General features: G+C 39.2%; 1 protein-coding gene across 1 annotated transcript in view; it reads left to right on the forward strand.

The window, feature by feature from the left end:
• Window positions 1–16,278, forward strand: part of TGM3 (transglutaminase 3) — a 47,810-nt gene that overhangs the window by 18,181 nt on the left and 13,351 nt on the right. Inside the window, exons 6-7 of the mRNA XM_079718397.1 lie at window positions 300–477; window positions 581–716. Of these exons, the coding sequence (XP_079574523.1) occupies window positions 300–477; window positions 581–716 (314 nt within the window). The remainder of the gene's footprint in view (window positions 1–299; window positions 478–580; window positions 717–16,278) is intronic.

A 16,278-nucleotide genomic window follows, 5' to 3' on the forward strand; every position in this document is an offset into this window, starting at 1 on the left:
CTGATATTCTGCCCGTCCCTCACCACTGACAAGCCACGGAGCCTCAGTTTTCCCTGTGAGCTGGGAATGATATGTGAATTAGGGGCAAACATGGCCTGTTAAGGAAAGCACTTTTAAATTCATATACTGCTTGATACTCCTAGGGGGATCATTATCACAATTATCATCCAAATCACCCAGAAAGACAAAATCCACTTGAAGGAGGCTCCCTGGCTTCCTTCCTTGTCTCCTTATCTTGTCCCCTGAACTCTGCATGTCACTCTCTGTGCTGATTTCTTTGGGGTTTTTTTCCTGCCCAGATCAATAACAGTGATGACTATGGTGTGGTTGCTGGGAACTGGAGCGGTGACTATGGAAGTGGCCAGGACCCAAGGCACTGGAATGGCAGCGTGGAGATCCTCAAGAAGTGGCAAATTTCTGGCTTCAGGGCAGTCCGATATGGCCAGTGCTGGGTCTTCGCTGGGACCCTCAACACAGGTACTCTGGGTGTGATGTGCCTTTCCTGGGTGGGCAGCAGTGAGGTACTCCAAGGTACCATCTCCACTGCACCCCGAGTCCTCAGACTACCCTTGATTTGCAGTGCTGCGGTGTTTTGGGATTCCCTCCCGAGTTATCACCAACTTCAACTCAGCTCATGACACAGACAAAAACCTCAGCGTGGATGTGTACTATGACCCCAGAGGAGAGCCCATGGACAAAGGCAGTGACAGCATATGGTGAGTGTCTGACCCTTTCTGAGCACCACATCTGAGCAGCTTCTCCCCAGCTCTCCCCATCTCCTGGGACCCAGCTCCAAACAGGAGCTGGGAAACAAGTACCATGTCAACATATAGTTTAGAGTGGAAATGCTATCACTTCTTGACCTTTTGGCTAAGATCAAGTGTAAAATGAAAATGCTGAATTAAGCAAGAATCTAGCAAGACCCGAAACAGCTCTTCTCAGAGTTCTGCAAATTCTGATGGTCTACTTTATCTTGCCGCCAGATTAAGGCTGTTATACCACTGAAAGATATGATTCCTGGGCTCTTCCCTGAATCTGTAGTGCCCACTAGACTCTATGCTACTTTAGAAGATAAACACTGAAACTATTGATTTGCTAGTAATAAATATAGATTTATGTCACTTCAGGCAACCCATATGACTTTTGGGTTTTCTTAGAGAAAAGTGACACATTTTCTCTTATGCATATATACTTTCTGTGTATCTTGGTTGATAGAATAAAATGTTAGCTTATTCTGGATTCCAACTGAAAAAAAAGAGACTTTATATGTTACTGAGCATATATATTTCTAACCATAAATATGCTATGTGCACATGTATCTATCCACGCACATATGTATGCAATATATAATAAATGCCAACTGGAAGTAAGTTATCTAAAACTTATAGACATATATTCATAACTTTGTATAGCTGCATATATACATAAAATAGATATTGTTACAGCTATTTAAGATTATAACATATGCCAAGTTATTACCAGATGGCAACTGAAAATAATTTTGTCTATATCTGTATATACACATAGATATCTATGTGTCTATGTATATAAAGTACTACATGCATATGTCAATAATCCATTGTTTGAATCCATTTCAAAGGCTATACACACACATAATCCCTCACATGCATATACCTGTCTAGATAACCTGATAACAGATGCCATCTTATTTCCAGATGTTCAACTTGGAAATGGTCTATAAAAAAATTCTTTATTACTTATTATTCCCAGAATAAGTAGATCCAACTTTACTGAAATGTACTCAGGGTAACGAATAAAGTCAAAGGAATATTAAAATTAACAGAAAAATCTTTTAAAACAAATAGACAACACCCCACACCAATAATGGCACTGAGCATCCCCTCCCCTCTGAAGGGAGGGAGGAGCATGAATTCACTCAAGGTCACATGGATTCTAGGGTTTAATGGGAAAGAGAAAGCTTATTTCAGATGTTCTTTCTTAATCTGCCCATACACAACGTTTCTCTCTAGTGGCACGGCTACTTATAGAGAGGTTTTTTTTCCAGCTTCTCATAAATGAAGGTCTTTTCTTCTCCCTGTTTTTTTCTTTTGTTACTGTGTCCAAAATCCCATTGTAACCTGTTCTGATCCTTGGGGCAATGCCATTCCTGACTTTGGTTTCCTTCACAAAAGGAGACGCTTGGTTCAACAAATGACTGATTTGGGGAAGAGGAGGTCCCCTTTGGCGTAGCCCTTCTGTGATCATCCTGCACACTAGCAACTGCAGAGAGACCAGAATGCTTAAGACTCAGTCCCTCCACTGAGAGCATATCTGGTGCTGCTAGGAGATAAGGAGTGGGGAGGCCATTAGTAGAAGCTATTTAGCAATGTGGGATGGTGTGGGGTATGCCAGGTGCGTGATTCAGACAGTAAGCACTGTGGGAACTCAGGGAGGGAGCCATCAAGGAAGACTTCCTGGGAACAGGAAGGTGGGGCCTTTAAGCTGAATTTGTAATTAGTCCTGAGATCTCTTGGTTCCTGGTTCATGTTACCACTCCACATTAGCTTCATAATTCATTCCAAATATAATCACCTTGGGGCAAGTCCGGGCCTGTGGAGACATTCCAGGGTGTCTCCACTGTCATTTCTGTTGGCCTCATTGCAGGGTATTGGGCCCTAAAGCTGTGATTTTTCCTGGGAGTCTCATCCCCCCTCATCAGAACTGTCCTCAGAAAGCAGTGAGACCTGTGAGTCCCTCCCCATCCTCCTCCCTACCAGCTGTGGGTGGGGAACCAGCAGTGGGTGGTGTGCGGACAGGGAGTCCTGAGCCCTAGTTCCAGCCCCACTACCATCTGGCTCTAGAACTTGTGAAAGCCGCTTCGTGTTTCTGGTCCCCAGTTTCCCCAGCAGTGAAATATAAAAGTTGGCCTGAAACTAGATGTTCACTTAAGTCTCTTTCATTTTTTTATTCTCTGCAGCTTCAGCTTGCCCCACTTTTTATGTAAGAGCTACCTCACCCAAGGGAGCTATCACATCCCTTCAACATGGTTCCCACTGTGGGTAGTGGGGGAGCTATCCCATGAGTCATTTTCTGCATGGAGTGGAATTACTAACATATTATTAAAAGGACAGTTTGGGTTTGAACAGAAATCCTTCCAACTGAATCTTTGTATGTTGCAAATGTTAAAAGCTTTTAGAACCTTGTCCAGATTTGCTTAAAGTAATAGAATGTAAGGATCAAGTGAGGTTAGGCATCTGAAAGTGCTTAATAATAACAGCAGCAACTAATAATTTGCTGAGCAATTGTTGTGTTCCAGGTAATGTTCTGAGTGCTTGCATGTACTCTTCAGAAACAGTGAAGTAGGCATTATTATGAACAACCCATTTTACAGTTAAGGAACCTGAGACACAGAGTCATTCACCCAAGGGCAGGTAACTAGAAAATGGTGGAGCTGGGATTTGAACCCAGGGGGCTTTGTAAACTATGAAGCACCAGAGAGATGCCAAAGAATGTTATCACTATTCCTGACTGAGAATGTTTGAGAATTCAGACCGCTTACTTGGAGATTTTCCAGAAAAGGAGTGGCTGGACACCAACCAGGTGGAAAAGCTGGGTTCTAAGTTTCACACTTAGGCAGCAAATGCAACTTTTCTACGATACTAGATGCTGTCTCAGGAGCTCAGTGGGGAGAAACAATTTGCCCAAAGTCAAACTGAAATAGCATCCAAGTTGGAGGTGGACCTAGGTGTCTGTCAACATGACTCTCCCCAGTCGAAGAACATTAGAGCTGGAAGGGATCTTAGAGAGAGACCTACTCATTTCATAAATGAGAAAACAGAGGCCCAGGGAGAAGCGCCGGTAAACGGCTGGAGACATTCGGACGCTCTAAGTAAATGTCTAACTTTACGTAAATTCCTTAACTTTTCTGTACCATAGTTTCCCATCTGTAAAATGAAGGGCTAGGTCGGGGACCTCAAAATTTTCTTCTAGATCTTTCTTTGAATCACATTACAGCATCCAGTGGGGTCCATTTTCTTCTAAGTCATTCTGCTCATGACAGTGGTTGGACTTAAAAGGCACAAGGCTCTGGAGTTTTCACTTCGTCGGAGTCAGGACACTCTGGGGGAAGCTTCTTTAATATGGTTCCCTTCTACGCCACTATAAAGGAAGTTTCTGAGACCTGCAACCAAATGATTTGGAACAGTTCGGCCAAGGTTATCTTTTTTTTTTTTTTTTTTTGCGGTATGTGGGCCTCTCACTGTTGTGGCCTCTCCCGTTGCGGAGCACAGGCTCCGGATGCGCAGGCTCAGCGGCCATGGCTCACGGGCCCAGCCGCTCCACGGCATGTGGGATCTTCCTGGACCGGGGCACGAACCCGTGTCCCCTGCCTTGACAGGCGGACTCTCAACCACTGCGCCACCTGGGAAGCCCAAGCCAAGGTTATCTTTATCTTGACATTTCTGGCTCCTTTTCTTATTTCATTCAACTTGATTCCCCGGTTTCTCGAGTCACAGACTTGACTCTATTTGTAGCCTTTTATAGAGCTCCGAGGTGGAAGGCAGATGGAGATTTCCCGGCCCTGTGGTCAGGGAGGTGGAGTCGGTCAGTTCTGGAGAAGAGCTGTCAGAACCCATACCCCCCACTCGAGCCCTGGCTCCTAATGCATCTCTCCATGGCCACCAGCCTCCATTAATACTTAGCTAGTCCCCAATGTACCTGGAGCAGCTTGCTCAGACCCACAGCAAGGAAACCAAGGCTGCAAGAGTGTCCAGGATCCAGAACAATTCAATTCAGTGAGCATGATGTAAGTACTGCATGCCAGACCCTGCACTGGGCACAGAGCAGCAAGAGAAGTGAGATACAGGAATCTCGCTAGAGGAGTTCCTAGCTGCATGAGAAGCTGGGTGATTACTGAGCAGAAGTCAAATAACTGAATCATGCAAGGTGCAGAGATAGCACAGAGGTAAGGTTGGCACCCTCTGAGTATGTTAGGAAAAGATTTTCTGAAGGAGGTGGTATCTGAACTGCATTTGGAAGGACAAATAGGCAAAATGGGTAGGGATTTGGGTCACTTTCTAGAGAGGGTCTCCTGACCCTGTGAATTCAAAGGTAAGCATAACTCAGTTGCTGTCTCTAGGGGCGGTGGTTTATAAACTTCGAAGGTAGCATTAGAACTGATTTGAGTGGAGGGAGCTGGGAGGGGCGGGAATCTGCATCTTTTTAAATAAATGCCTCAGTCTCTCCTTTTCCTAAACTCCTACTCCTGAAACACTCAAGACAGGAGCAGAGCCCAAGGCTGGGAGGTGGGAAAGACTGTGGCACACAACCAGGAACAAACCTGATGGTGCATTTGAAAGACACATACCTCCCAAGTAGCTGTGAGCAAAGTGCTGGCTTTCAATGATGGAGGGACCAGGATGAACTTGTTATCTGCTTTGTCTTAAATTCCTGCCTTGCAAATAACTATTCAAACATAGCTACTTACCAATCTATCTTAACCAACCCGCCCTTATCTAGGGCTCTCTGCCAGGAATGAGATGAATGTGAAACGTGGTGTTCTCCCTGTTTCCTCATCCTCTCTTTCTCCTTTCACCCTTCCAGTGTCATCTTCCCACACTCCTCCTGCTTTCTCCTGGGTGAATTTTAACTGATCTTAAGGACCCATTCAAAAAGGCATTTTGTGGGGCTGCCTGGAGATAATTTTTATGATGACTTTTTTTTTCACAATTATAGGAAATCTCAGAAATATGTAAAGAAGCTAGTTTTCTATCAAATCTTTTCTTTATTAGTTGTTGTTTTTATAGAATTGGGATCATACATTTTACAAAGACATGGGTAAAAGATGGAGCATATGATAGACACATCCTACTTTTCACCACACCTGGAAACCAACCACTTCATAGTTTTAAATCATGTGTTTTTGACTAAACATGATATTATGAACATTTTCACAATGTCATTAAATAATCTTCAAAAAAAAGATTTTAAAGTATCATATTCCATTGAATGGTTAAACCATTATCTCTTTTCCTGCTATAAACTATCTTCTATTCCCTGTGTTACCTATCCCCTTTTTTTCCTACTGTAAATAACACAGTAACGAGCATTGTTATATGTAAATCTTGAGCACGTCTGTGATTAGTCCCATAAGAAAGATTCCTAGTAATGGTATATTCTGGGTTAAAGGGAATGTACATTTTAAAATCATCTAGTGCTGTAGCCTTCCAGAAATTTTGTAATGACCTATGTTTCTTTTTTTTTTTTTTTTTTTTTTTTATACAGCAGGTTCTTATTAGTTATCTATTTTATACATGTTAGTGTATATATGTCAATCTCAGTCTCCCAATTCATCCCCCCCACCCCACCCCCTGCTAAAGATGCACTAAACATTCTTTTTTTTTCACACACATACACTGTATTTTATTTTTATAAGAGATAAATAAACTGATACCAAGCATTGTAAATGGATGACCATAACAAAAGCAACAATGATTGCAATTGCCAAACATGAAACACACTCATACTATGTCATAATATTGACATTCAGTCCAGTAATCCTCCACTGTAACAGCTCCTTTACTTTGCAGTGAAAATTGATTTGTATATTTTTTGTCTCTGAGTCCTTGTGGGATTTTTTTTTTATTCAAACTGAAAGTCACCAAAATTATAATCATCCTCATCAGTTCACTCAGTCCCATGTAATTTTTTTTCATCTTGATCTTTTGTTAGCACTTTTATGAATTCATCAGTTTTCCATTATAGTTCTGAAAATGCTTATTCATTCAGTTCAGCAGTATAGTCAGTTACCAGAAACCTGTACTTGTCTGAGTCTTTTCCATGAATTCCTTGAAAATGAAACCCTTTTATAGGAACGTTTTTGCAAAAGCATCAGAATACACCCAGAACTGTCTGTAAATGACAAAAGACTTAAAAATGACCACGGTTAAAGATTTGATGAAAGTTAATAATAATGCAATTGACAAGGAAATTTAGTTATTTCTGAGATATACATTTTAAAGTAATAACTAGAATTATGACTTATAACATTATACCAGAACATATAAGATTTATAGAAATTTCATGCAATGCCTGAAACATTTATGTTAACATATTTCCATACAAATGACCCAAAGAAAGTTTAGTATTAGTTGTGTTTTTTTTCTTTCTTTGTTTGTTTTTTTATACTGCAGGTTCTTATTAGTCATCAATTTTATACACATCAGTGTATACATGTCAATCCCAATCGCCCAATTCAGCACACCACCATCCCCACCCCACTGCGATTTTCCCCCCTTGGTGTCCATACGTTTGTTCTCTACATCTATGTCTCAACTTCTGCCCTGCAAACCGGTTCATCTGTACCATTTTTCTAGGTTCAACATACATGCATTAATATACGATATTTGTTTTTCTCTTTCTGACTTACTTCACTCTGTATGACAGTCTCTAGGTCCATCCACGTCTCAACAAATGACTCAATTTCGTTCCTTTTTATGGCTGAGAAATATTCCATTGTATATATGTACCACATCTTCTTTATCCATTCTTCTGTCGAGGGGCATTTAGGTTGCTTCCATGACCTGGCTATTGTAAATAGTGCTGCAATGAATATTAGGGTGCATGTGTCTTTTGGAATTATGGTTTTCTCTGGGTATATGCTCAGTAGTGGGATTGCTGGATCATACGGTAATTCTATTTTTAGTTTTTTAAGGAACCTCCATACTGTTCTCCATAGTGGCTGTATCAATTTACATTCCCACCAACAGTGCAAGAGGGTTCCCTTTTCTCCACACCCTCTCCAGCATTTGTTGTTTGTAGATTTTCTAATGAAGCCCATTCTAACTGGTGTGAGGTGATACCTCATTGTAGTTTTGATTTGCATTTCTCTAATAGTTAGTGATGTTGAGCATCTTTTCATGTGCTTCTTGGCCATCTGTATGTCTTCTTTGGAGAAATGTCTATTTAGGTCTTCTGCTCATTTTTTGATTGGGTTGTTTGTTTTTTTAATATTGAGCTGCATGAGCTGTTTATATATTTTGGAGATTAATCTTTTGTCCATTGATTCATTTGCAAATATTTTCTCCCATTCTGAGGGTTGTCTTTTCATCTTGTTTATGGTTTCCTTTGCGGTGAAAAGCTTTGAAGTGTCATTAGGTCCCATTTCTCTAGTATTGTTTTTATTTCCATTACTCTAGGAGGTGGATCAAAAAAGATCTTGCTGTGATTTATGTCAAAGAGTGTCCTTCCTATGTTTTCCTCTAAGAGTTTTATAGTATCCAGTCTTATATTTAGGTCTCGAATCCATTTTGAGTTTATTTTTGTGTATGGTGTTAGGGAGTGTTCTAATTTCATTCTTTTACATGTAGCTGTCCAGTTTTCCCAGCACCACTTATTGAAGAGACTCTCTTTTCTCCATTGTATATCTTTGTCTCCTTTGTCATAGATTAGTTGACCATAGGTGTGTGGGTTTATCTCTGGGCTTTCTATCTTCTTCCATTGATCTATGTTTCTGTTTTTGTGCCAGTACTATATTGTCTTGATTACTGTAGCTTTGTAGTATAGTCTGAAGTGAGGGAGTCTGATTCCTCCAGCTCCATTTTTTTCCCTCAAGACTGCTTTGGCTACTCGGGGTCTTTTGTGTCTCCATATAAATTTTAAGATGATTTGTTCTAGTTCCATAAAAAATGCCATTGGTAATTTGATAGGGATTGCATTGAATCTGTAGATTGCTTTGGGTAGTATAGTCATTCTCACCATATTGATTCTTCCAATCCAAGAACATGGTATATCTCTCCATCTGTTGGTATCATCTTTAATTTCTTTCATCAGGGTCTTATAGTTTTCTGCATACAGGTCTTTTGTCTCCCTAGGTAGGTTTATTCCTAGGTAGTTTATTCTTTTTTTTGCAATGGTAAATGGGAGTGTTTCTTTAATTTCTCTTTCAGATATTTCATCTTTCATGTATAGGAATGTAAGAGATATCTGTGCATTAATTTTGTATCCTGCAACTTTACCAAATTCATTGATTAGCTCTAGTAGTTTTCTGGTGGCATTTTTAAGATTCTCTATGTATAATATCATGTCATCTGCAAACAGTGACAGTTTTACTTCTTCTTTTCCAATTTGTATTCTTTTTATTTCTTTTTCTTCCCTGAATGCCGTGGCTAGGACTTCCAAAACTGTGTTGAAAAATACTGATGAGAGTGAACATCCTTGTCTTGTTCCTGATCTTAGAGGAAATGCTTTCAGTTTTTCACCATTGAGAATGATGTTTGCTGTGGGTTTGTCATATATGGCCTTTATTATGTTGAGGTAGTTTCCCTCTATGCCCACTTTCTGGAGAGTTTTTATCATAAATGGGTGTTGAATTTTGTCAAAAGCTTTTTCTGCATCTAATGAGATGATCATATGGGTTTTATACTTCAATTTATTAATATGGTGTATCACATTGATTCATATGTGTATATTGAAGAATCCTTGCATCCCTGAGATAAATCCCATTTGATCGTGGTGTATGATCCTTTTAATGTGTTGTTGGATTCTGTTTGCTAGTATTTTGTTGAGGATTTTTGCATCTATATTCATCAGTGATATTGGTCTATAATTTTCTTTTTTTGTAGTATTTTTGTCTGGTTTTAGTATCAGGGTGATGCTGGCCTCATAGAATGGGTTTGGGAGTGTTCCTTCCTCCACAATTTTTTGGAAGAGTTTGAGAAGGATGCGTGTTAGCTCTTCTCGAAATGTTTGATAGAATTCACCTGTGAAGCCATCTGGTCCTGGACTTTTGTTTGTTGGAAGATTTTTAATCACAGTTTCAATTTCATTACTTGTGATTGGTCTGTTCATATTTTCTGTTTCTTCCTGGTTCAGTCTTGAAAGGTTATACCTTTCTAAGAATTTGTCCATTTCTTCCAGGTTGTCCATTTTATTGGCATAGAGTTTCTTGTAGTAGTCTCTTAGGATGTGTTGTATTTCTGAGGTGTGTTGTAACTTCTTTTTCATTTCTAATTTTATTGATTTGAGTCCTCTCCCTCTTTTTCTTGAAGAGTCTGGCTAATGGATTATCAATTTTGTTTATCTTCTCAAAGAACCAGCTTTTAGTTTTATTGATCTTTGCTACTGTTTTCTTTGTGTCTATTTCATTTATTTCTGCTCTGATCTTTATGATTTCTTTCCTTCTGCTAACTCTGGGTTTTGTTTTTGTTCTTCTTTCTCTGGTTCCTTTAGGTGTAAGGTTAGATTCTTTATTTGAGATTTTTCTTGTTTCTTGAGGTAGGCTTGTATAGCTATAAACTTCCCTCTTAGAACTGCTTTTGCTGCATTCCCCAGGTTTTGGATCGTTGTGTTTTCATTGTCATTTGTCTCTAGGTATTTTTTTATTTCCTCTTTGATTTCTTCAGTGATCTCTTGGTTATTTAGTAACGTATTGTTTAGCCTCCATGTGTGTTTGTGTTTTTTACATTTTCTTCCCTGTAATTCATTTCTGATCTCATAGTGTTGTGGTCAAATAGGTGCTTGATATGATTTCAATTTTCTTAAATTTACTGAGACTTGATTTGTGACCCAAGATGTGATCTATCCTGGAGAATGTTTTGTGCGCACTTGAGAAGAAAGTGTAATCTGCTGTTTTGGCATGGAATGTCCCATAAATATCAATTAAATCTATCTGGTCTCTTGTGTCATTTAAAGCTTCTGTTTCCTTATTTATTTTCATGTTCATTGATCTGTCCATTGGTGTAAGTGAGGTGTTAAAGTCCCCCACTATTATTGTGTTACTGTTGATTTCCTCTTTTATAGCTGTTAGCAGTTGCCTTATGTATTGAGGTGCTCCTATGTTGGGTGCATATATATTTATAATTGTTATATCTTCTTCTTGGATTCATCCCTTGATCATTATGTAGTGTCCTTCCTTGTCTCTTGTAACATTCGTTATTTTAAAGTCTATTTTATCTGATATGAGTATAGCTACTCCAGCTTTCTTTGATTTCCTTTTGCATGGGATATCTTTTTCCATCCCCTCACTTTCAGTCTGTATGTGTCCTTAGGTCTGAAGTGGGGCTCTTGTAGACAGCATATATATGGGTCTTGTGTTTGTATCCGTTCAGCAAGCCTGTGTCTTTTGGTTGGAGCATTTAATCCATTCACATTTAAGGCAATTATCGATATGTATGTTCCTATGACCATGTTTTTCATTGTTTTGGGTTTGTTTTTGTAGGTCGTTTTCTTCTCTTGTATTTCCCACTTAGAGAAGTTCCTTTAGCATTTGTTGTAGAGCTGGTTTGGTGGTGCTGAATTCTCTTAGCTTTTGCTTGTCTGTAAAGCTTTTGATTTCTCCATCGAATCTGAATGAGATCCTTGCTGGGTAGAGTAATCTTGGTTGTAGGTTCTTCCCTTTCATCACTTTAAGTATATCATGCCACTCCCTTCTGGCTTGTAGAGTTTCTGCTGAGAAATCAGTTGCTAACCTTATGGGAGTTCCCTTGTATGTTTTCTGTCATTTTTCCCTTTTTGCTTTCAATAATTTTTCTTTGTCTTTAATTTTTGCCAATTTGATTACTATGTTTCTCGGTGTGTTTCTCCTTGGGTTTATCCTGTATGGGACTCGCTGAGCTTCCTGGACTTGAGTGGCTATTTCCTTTCCCATGTTAGGGACGTTTTCGAATATAATCTCTTCAAATATTTTCTCTGGTCCTTTCTCTCTCTCTTCTCCTTCTGGGACCCCTACAATGCGAATGTTGTTGTGCTTAATGTTGTCCCAGAGGTCTCTTAGACTGTCTTCGTTTCTTTTCATTCTTTTTTCTTTAGTCTCTTCCACAGCAGTGAATTCCACCATTCTGTGTTGCAGGTCACTTATCCGTTCTTCTGCCTCAGTTATTCTGCTATTGATTCCTTCTAGTGTAGTTTTCGTTTCAGTTATTTCATTGTTCATCTCTGTTTCTTTGTTCTTTAATTCTTCTAGGTCTTTGTTAAGCATTTCTTGCATCTTCTCGATCTTTGCCTCCATTCTTTTTCCAAGGTCCTGGATCATTTTCACTATCATTATTCTGATTTCTTTTTCTTGAAGGTTGCCTATCTCCACTTCATTTAGTTGTTTTTCTGGGGTTTTATCTTGTTCCTTCATCTGGTATATAGCCCTCTGCCTTTTCATCTTGTTTATCTTTCTGTGAATGTGGTTTTTGTTCCACAGGCTGCAGGACTGTAGTTCTTGCTTCTGCTGTCTGCCCTCTGGTGGATGAGGCTATCTAAGAGGCTTGATGGGAGGGACTGGTGGTGGGTAGAGCTGACTGTTGCTCTGGTGGGCAGAGCTCAGTAAAACTTTAATCCACCTGAGTGTTGATGGGTGGGGCTGGGTTCCCTCCCTGTTGGTTGTTTGGCCTGAGGCCACCCAACACTGGAGCCTACCTGGGCTCTTTGTTGGGGCTAATGACAGACTCTGGGAGGGCTCACGCCAAGGAGTTCTTCCCAGAACTTCTCTTGCCAGTGTCCTTGTCCCCATGGTGAAACAGAGCCACCCCCCACCTCTGCTGGGGACCCTCCAACACTAGCAGGTAGGTCTGGTTTCGTCTCCCCTGGGGTCACTGCTCCTTCCCCTGGGTCCCAATATGCACACTACTTTGTGTGTGCCCTCCAAGAGTGGAGTCTCTGTTTCCCCCAGTCCTGTTGAAGTCCTGCAATCAATTCCTACTTGGCTTCAAAGTCTGATTCTCTAGGAATTCCTCCTCATGTTGCTGGACCCCCAGGTTGGGAAGCCTGACATGGGGCTCAGAACCTTCACTCCAGTGGGTGGACTTCTGTGGTATAAGTGTTCACCAGTCTGTGAGTCACCCACCCACCATTTATGGGATTTGATATTACTGTGATTGCGCCCCTCCTACCATCTCATTGTGGCTTCTCCTTTGTCTTTGGATGTGGGGTGTATTTTTTGGTGAGTTCCAGTGTCTTCCTGTCAATGATTGTCCAGCAGCTAGTTGTGATTCTGGTGTTCTGGCAAGAGGGAGTCTGACCTATGTTTCTTTACAGTAGTGAGAGTATGTGTTCTTCCTACTCATATCATTGGTTGGTATTATTTATCATTGTCTGTTTGTTTACCTCTTATGGCCTTATTCCTTCTGTCTTGTTTTGGAGCTGACTTTGTAGCTCTCCCCTTGTTCTCTGAAGGATGTAGCAGGGTCACAGTGCACCTCATCAGTACTTAGGGTGCACTTCTAACTCCTTCTGACAACTGTATAGTGTAGAACTCCCAATCTGGTCCCCATAGGAAGCCTTGCAGATTTCATTTTACAACATGCAAAACATAAACAATCTTTTCCTGATTATAAAACAATAAAAAAATAAATTAGTGAGAGTAATAGTAATATAGCTACCCAAAGAAAAACACTAACAACATTTTGAGATAGATCCTTCCAGACATTTCATTCTGTTTATGTGCATTGAGTGTTAATTACCCAACTGGAACCAAGTTAAATAGTCTATTTTATAATTTTTAATATCTTTCTTGTCAATAAATTAAAATTTAGAGGGACAGTATAGTTTAGTAGTTAAAAGCATGGACCCTGCAGCCCTCTGCCTGGGTTAAAAATCCCACTCTGCCTATTTACTCACTTTGAGACTTTGAACAAGTCACTTAACTTCTTCTCTGTGCCTCAGTTTCTAGAACTGTCAAAGGAGATAATAATTATTCCTATCTTATATGAGCATTGTGAAGATTAAATGAGTTAATATATAAGACAGTTAGAAAACTTAATAATATTCTGTGTTGACACAACTGTATTAGCTATTAGTATTTATATAATATACATATTTTTAAATATCTATTTATTTTGTAATTATAGAATTACAGAAGTAATAAGTAATTTTCATTATAGAATATGAAAACATTACAGAAATAAATAACGTGCAACTTAGTTCATATGCACCAAAATCTGTCCATGTGCACAACATATACACTAAACTATTATTTAAACTGTGGTTATCTTAGATAATAGAATTATGGGGGACTAACTTTCACTGCTTTTTTTAATGTATAATTTTCTAAATCGAAATAGTTTTATCATATTAGTATACATTTTTATAAGCTTATACATGTACACACTATTTTGTAATTTGTTTTTCTTACTTGGTCATATAAGTTAGACATCTTCTATGTCAGTGTTAGATTGATTTTCCTCATTCTTTTGGACAACTGCACAATATTCTCCTGCATGGCTGTGCCACAATTTGTCTGACCAATTCCTTACTGATAAATTTTTCCTCCATTATTTTTGCTATTACAAACAATGCTTCAGTGAACATCTTTCCATGTACATCTATGTGCACTAATGTGAGGGTTTTTATAGGAGAAATTCCTAGAAGTCGAACTACTGACTCAGTGAGTATATAGATTTTTAAAGGTATTTTAAACTCATTGCCAAATTGCCCTTCACAAATGTCATACCAATTTAAACTCCCACCAGCAGTGTATAACAATGCTTGTTTTCCCACACAATGATGAGTATCACACAACAATGTGTATCATCCTATGCTTTCATCTTTGTCAGTCTAATAATTGTAATGGTATTTCTTTGTCATTTTAATTTTCTTTTAATGGTGGTGAAGTTAAAACTATTTTCATATGTTCAGTGATCATTTGTGTTGCTTATGAAAATTGCCTGCTCATTGTCGATTATTGGCATGTTTGACTTCCTTTTTTTGTCTTTTTTTAAACATCTTTATTGGAGTATAACTGCTTTACAATGGTGTCTTAGTTTCTGCTTTATAACAAAGTGAATCAACTATACATGTACATATATCCTCATATCTCCTCCCTCTTGCGTCTCCCTCCCACCCTCCCTATCCCACCCCTCTAGGTGGTCTTTTGTGTCTTATTGATTTGTAAGTACTTTATAATATTCATTATAGTAAATCTCCATCTAGTATACATGTTGCATATATTTTCCCTGCTTAATTGATTTTTTTAACCCTTTTTTCTCTCTTCTTCAAATTGGATAATTTCTACTGATCTGTCTTCAAGTTTGCTGACTCTTCCCTCTGTTTTCTCTATTCTGCTAGTAAGCCATCCATTGAATTATTTAATTTCAGATATTGGTCTTTTTCCCAGTTAAAATTTTCCATTTGGTTCTTTTTTTTAATACTTTCTATTTTGCTGCTAAGAGGCCCCCTCTTTTCATTTGTTATGATCATATTTTCCTTTATTACACTGAGAATAGTTATCATAACAGCTTTAAAGTCTTTATGCAATAATTCCAACACCTGGATTATCTAAGGGTTAGTCCCTGTTGATTGTCTTTTACCTTGAGGACAAGCTACATTTTTCTGGTTCTTTGTATGTTGAGTAATTTTGGATTGCATCCTGGACATTGACTTCTTCTTGATTCTACATTTTGTCTTAGCAGTCTACCTGAGGTAGACTCAAACTGCAAATTCTATCTCACCTATGGTGGGCAGCAGCCCAAGTTTCAGTTCATTTTTAAAATTTTTAGCTGGACTACTTGTAGTTTGCTTCATATATGCCTAGCTCAGAGGTCACCCAGAAGCTTAGGCAGAGTTTATATACAAATCTGGGTCCCCCTTTCTGATTCTTTCCTTTCTAAGACTTCCCCTTCAATCTCTAGCAACCCTGGTTAACCCAGGCTCAGTTTCTTATCTCCCCAGGTCAGAAAGATGTAGGCTGTCTGTTGGAGTTTTTACTGCCCTGAACTTTACCTCAACTGCAGGTAGCAGTTGTCCTTAGGGGCAAGTTGTCCTTAGGGGCAAGGGCACCAAAGTACAACTTGCCGCATGCTGGCCCCTTCCTAAAAGTTTTGACACCCTCCCCAAATCCTCCTGCTTTGTTTACTCTCAGCTGTCTTTTGTATTTTTTTCCCCAGTTTATTGTTTTCTGCAGAAAGGACTGTCTCTTATGAGCTTATTACCATGCTGGAAACAGAACTATAGTTTGTTTCTTTGTTTATTTGATATATGCGAGTTTAATATTTTTACCTAGTCACATTTATCATTCAGAAGTTGGTTCTCTGCTTAAAACTATCTTCTCCAACTCATGAGTATAACAAAATTTTTTTCAAGTTGGATAGAACTTGAATTTATGTCAGACTTACTTACATTTTCTTCTAAGTTGGACCCAAAACTGCCAAGCCAATGTTTATGTAGTTGCTGTGGGATTGGAGAGGGGGAGACTAGAGGGCAGAATCAAGAATGTATATAGCTTCGGCTAACTGGTTATACCTGCTGAGGGAGGGGACAAATGACTGAGACATATAGATTGGGAGACAAGGGGCTGCCACTGATGAAGAACATTTTAAGACTGGTATATGTCATTCG

This window comes from Hyperoodon ampullatus (assembly GCF_949752795.1).
Source record: "Hyperoodon ampullatus genome assembly, chromosome: 14".
Classification (NCBI taxonomy): Eukaryota; Metazoa; Chordata; class Mammalia; order Artiodactyla; family Ziphiidae; genus Hyperoodon; species Hyperoodon ampullatus.